At 33.1% G+C, this 5186-nt stretch overlaps 1 protein-coding gene across 1 annotated transcript; it reads left to right on the top strand.

Moving 5' to 3' along the window:
• The first annotated feature begins 255 nt into the window (after positions 1 to 255).
• Positions 256 to 1197, top strand: LOC141554618 (olfactory receptor 13D1-like). The gene has a single exon (XM_074286702.1). The coding sequence runs from the start codon at positions 256 to 258 to the stop codon at positions 1195 to 1197; it is 942 nt and encodes a 313-aa protein (XP_074142803.1).
• Positions 1198 to 5186: the final 3989 nt, after the last annotated feature.

Genomic DNA, 5186 nt, shown 5'->3' with positions numbered 1-5186 from the left:
TATTTTCAATCTTGACATTGCATGCATTTTTTATTTTCTTTTTGGTTGTTCATTTTGCTTATTTATGTATAGATATATGTGTGTGTGTGTTATATATCTTTAATTTGTCAATAAAAATAAAAATAAAATAAAATATTACAGTGGATAAAAGAGAAAAAATTGAAAAAATATACAAATATAAATCACTATTACTTTTAGTAATTTATACGAACTATCTCCTTTCCTAAATTCTTTAGGTGATCCAAATGCAATAACATGGAAAAAGAGAATTATACAGTTGTGACAGAGTTTTTTCTGGTGGGGCTTTCTAATTACCCATCACTCCAGATGCTTCTTTATGTGCTCTGCCTGTTAATGTACTTGGTGATTCTTCTGGGAAACAGTATTCTCATTATCATCAGTATCCTGGATCCCCGCCTCCACAATCCTATGTATTTTTTCCTTGGGAATCTTTCCTTTCTGGACATCTGCTACACATCTTCCTCTATCCCTCAAATGCTAGTTAGTTTTACATCTGAAAGAAAATCCATAACTTTCATTGGATGTGCCCTACAGTTGGTCATTTCCCTTGGACTTGGGTCCACAGAATGTCTGTTGCTGGCAGTAATGGCTTTTGACCGATATGTAGCCATCTGCAATCCCCTGAGATACACTATCATCATGAACAAAGGACTCTGTGTGCAGATGGCTACTTGGACCTGGACACTAGGATTTTCAGTCGCCCTTACACAATCTGTGCTTGCTCTGATATTGCCTTTTTGTGAAAACATTATTGACCACCTTGCCTGTGAAATTCTTGCTCTTCTCAAACTTGTCTGTGTAGATATTTCCCTCAATGTATTTATTATGATAATTGCAAGCATTATTCTTTTAATCACTCCTCTGCTGTTTATATTCTTTTCTTATGTCTTTATCATCTCCACTATTCTGAGAATTAAATCTACTGAAGGAAGGCAAAAGGCCTTTTCCACTTGTTCAGCCCATCTGACAGTAGTGATGTTGTTCTATGGCTCTGCTCTTTTTATGTACATGAAGCCCAAGTCAAAGGACACTAAGCTTTTTGATGAACTCTTTGGGTTGTCTTATTGGGTTATCACCCCAATGCTAAACCCCATCATCTATAGCCTGAGGAACAAGGAGGTAAAAGAAGGTGTGAAGAAAGTACTTATCAGAAACCTGTACTTAAAGAGAATGTGAAATAGAAAGCTGACCAGTTGGCCTCTTTTGTTTGCAGGAACTTTGTCCTCTATATTCAAACCCAAATTCCTTGTTATCAGTAGGATAAAGTGGCTAAAAAACTTCCTCATCCTTTTTTATATGGAATAAGCATTTCTGAAGCATAGTTCTACTGCTAGGACTGTTAATTTCCCACCTCTACCTCTGCTTGATTTTAGGGGGTTGGTGATGAATTTTGTTAAATTGTCATACGTATCCACACACATATTGCTAAAAATTTGTATTTAATTAATAAATTATATTTGTATGTCAAATCATTACCTCCAAATGTCTAATTTCTGATTTCATAGAATTATTAAAATTATGTAAAATTGTGGATTCTATTTATACATTCATATAATCTATGCATTTACTGACCATGAACAATGTGGTAAGTCTTAGGAAAAGAAAATATATAAATTCTTTCAATTCTCAAAGAGTTTACAAAATAAACAAATTATTCAATCAAGTAAAGTGAAAGTTAACAAAGATCTCAGCAGCCAACTAATGAATCTCATATCATACCAAACAAATGGTTTTTCAACCTTTACTTCACAACCTGCATTGAGAGTAATTCACTATCTACTAAAACAACCTCTCTCTTTTAAGATAGGTATAATCCTCTAACTATTTAAGCAAAAAACAATGTGAGGAAATTCACATTGCAACTTGCTTTTGCAACTACCTTTGTTTATACTTCAGTCCTCTTTTTCAAAGAAATTAATCAGTAAATTAACATTTATCAAGTACTTACTATGCCTTAGGCACTGTGCAAAGCAGTGCAGAATTGAAGAAAATACTATGAAAATTAGTCCTTATTTTCAAAGAGCTCACTTGACACAAACCCAGATATTTAAGTCCCCTGTTTAATAAGGCTAAACATCCCCACTGCATTCAATTTATTTTCTAATGATTTTAGATCAATATCCTCATCATTATACTCATCTTCTTTTGTACACACCATAATATAACACTTCCTAAAATGTTATGACTAATACTTAGTACATTATTCCAGGTGTTGCCTGACTAAGGCAAATTATATTAAGGATATCTCTATAATACTAAATATCATGTCATTCACATTGTAGCACAATAGTAAAATTCTAGAATCTCAGTCAATAAAATGATAAGACTAACCAACATAATCTTCATGGTAATAATTTCCTTTTTTAATTCACTAATTATAATTACTTCATTAATTATAATTCACTAAAAATAACTAATTCACTAATAATAATTTCATAATCTATTTTATATAATGTTTCCAGTTCTTATTAAAAGTAATATATGAGTAAGCAAGAAAATCTCACTTCACCAAATACAGGCTGGCAGAAAAAAAATGAACTTTGTATCAAGTTCATTTGAATAGTGTGATGGAAGATTTTTTTATTAATTTTTATAATTATAACATTTTTTGACAGTACATATGCATAGGTAATTTTTTACAACATTATTCCTTGTACTCCCTTCTGTTCCGAATTTTTTCCCTCCTTCCCTCCACCCCCTTCCCTAGATGGCAGGCATTCCCATACATATTAAATATCTTATAGTATATCCTAGGTACAATATATATGTGCAGAACCAAATTTTGTTGTTGTTGTTGCAAAGGAAGAATTGTATTCGGAAGGTAAAAATAATCTGGGAAGAAAAACAAAAAAACAAACAAGCAAAAAAAAATTGCTCACAGTTTACACTCATTTCCCAGTGTTCCTTTTCTGGATGTAGCTGATTCTGTCCATCATTGATCAATTGGAATTGGAATAGCTCTTCTCTATGTTGAAGATATCCACTTCCATCAGAGTACATCCTCATACAGTATCATTGTTGAAGTGTATAATGATCTCCTAGTTCTGCTCGTTTCACTCAGGATCAGTTGATGTAAGTCTCTCGAAGCCTCTCTGTATTCCTTCTGCTGGTCATTTCTTACAGAAAAATAATATTCCATAACATTCATATATCATAATTTGCCCAATCATTCTCCAATTGATGGGCATCTATTCATTTTCCAGTTTCTAGCCACTACAAATAGGGCTGCCACAAACATTTTGGCACATAGAGGTCCCTTTCCCTTCTTTAGTATTTGCTTGGGATATAAGCCCAGGAGTAGCACTGCTGGGTGAAAGAGTATGCACATTTTGATAACTTTTTGGGCATAATTACAGATTGCTGTCCAGAATGGTTGGATTCTTTCACAACTCCACCAACACTGCATCAATGTCCCAGTTTTCCCACAGCCCTTCCAACATTCATTGTTATTTGTTCCTGTCATCTTAGCCAATCAGACAGGTGTGTAATGATATCTCAGAGTTGTCTTAATTTGCATTTCTCTGATCAATAGTGATTTGGAACACTCTTTCATATGAGTGGAAATAGTTTCCATTTCATCATCTGAAAATTGTCTGTTCATATCCTTTGACCATTTATCAATCAGAGAATGGGTTGATTTCTTATAAATTAAAGTCAATTCTCTGTATTTTTTGGAGATGATTTGGCTTATCAGAACCTTTACCTGTAAAAATGTTTTCCCAATTTGTTATTTCCCTTCTAATCTTGTTTGCATTAGTTTTGTTTGTGCAGAATTTTTTTAATTTGGTGCAATCAAAATTTTTTATTTTGTGATCAATAATGGTCTCTAGTTCTCCTTTGGACACAAATTCCTTCCTCATTCACAAGTCTAAGACGCAAACTATCCTATGTTCCTCTAATTTATTTATGATTTCATTCTTTATGCCTAAATCTTGGAACCATTTTGATCTTATGTTAGTATGTGGTATTAAATGTGGGTCCATGCCTAGTTTCTGCCATACTAATTTCCAGTTTTCCCAGCCCAGCAGTTTTTGTCAAATAATGAATTCTTATCCCAAAAGTTGGTATCTTTCGGTTTGTCAAAGACTAGATTGCTACAGATGTACCCTTTTTTGTCCTTTGTACCTAATCTGTTCCACTTATCGACTGGTCTATTTCTTAGCCAACACCCAATGGTTTTGGTGACTGCTGCTATATAATATAGCTTTAGATCAGGTACACCTAGACCACCTTCATTTTACTTTTTTTCATTACTTCCCTTACAATTCTCGACCTTTTATTCTTTCATATGAATTTTTTTGTATTTTTTCTAAGTCATTAAAATAGTTTCTTGGGAGTCTGATTGGTATAGCACTAAATAAATAGATTAGTTTGGGGAGTATTGTCATCTTTATTATATTTGTTCGGCCTACCCAAGAGCACTGAATGTCTTTCCAATTATTTAAATCTGACTTTATTTTTGTGGCAAGTGTTTTGTAATTTTTCTCATATAATTCCTGACTTTTCTTTGATAGATGGATTCCCAAATATTTTATACTCTCAACATTTGTTTGGAATGGAATTTCTCTTTGTATCTCTTGCTGTTGCATTTTGTTGGTGATATATAAAAATGCTGAGGATTTATGTGGATTTATTTTGTATCCTGCCACTTTGCTAAAATTCTGAAATATTTCTAATAGCTTTTTAGCAGAGTCTTTGGGGTTCACTAAGTATACAATCATGTCATCTGCAAAGAGTGATAGTTTGGTTTCCTCATTACCTACTCTAATTCCTTGAATCTATTTCTTGGCTCTTATTGCTGAGGCTAGCGTTTCTAGTACTATATTGAATAGTAATGGTGATAGTGGGGAACTTTGTTTCACTCCTGATCTTACTGGGAAAGGTTCCAGTTTATCTCCATTCCATATTATGCTTACCGATGGTCGTAAAAATATGCTCCTGATTATTCTAAGGAATAGTCCATTCATTCCTATACTCTCAAGCATTTTTATTAGGAATGGATGTTGGATTTTATCAAATGCCTTTTCTGCATCTATTGAGATGATCATATGGTTTTTATTAATTTGATTATTAATATGGTCAATTATACTAATAGTTTTCCTAATATTAAACCAGCCCTGCATTCCTGGTATAAATCCTACCTGATCATAGTGTATTATCCTGGG

The sequence above is a fragment of the Sminthopsis crassicaudata genome, chromosome 1 (genome assembly GCF_048593235.1).
Source record: "Sminthopsis crassicaudata isolate SCR6 chromosome 1, ASM4859323v1, whole genome shotgun sequence".
NCBI lineage: Eukaryota > Metazoa > Chordata > Mammalia > Dasyuromorphia > Dasyuridae > Sminthopsis > Sminthopsis crassicaudata.
The sequence above is the reverse complement of the archived record's forward strand: the minus strand, read 5'-3'. Positions and strand labels throughout refer to the sequence as shown.

What these genes read in the sequence shown, in the direction of transcription:
- LOC141554618 (XM_074286702.1), top strand. Translation starts at nt 256, where the DNA reads ATGGAAAAAGAGAATTATACAGTTGTGACAGAGTTTTTTCTGGTGGGG.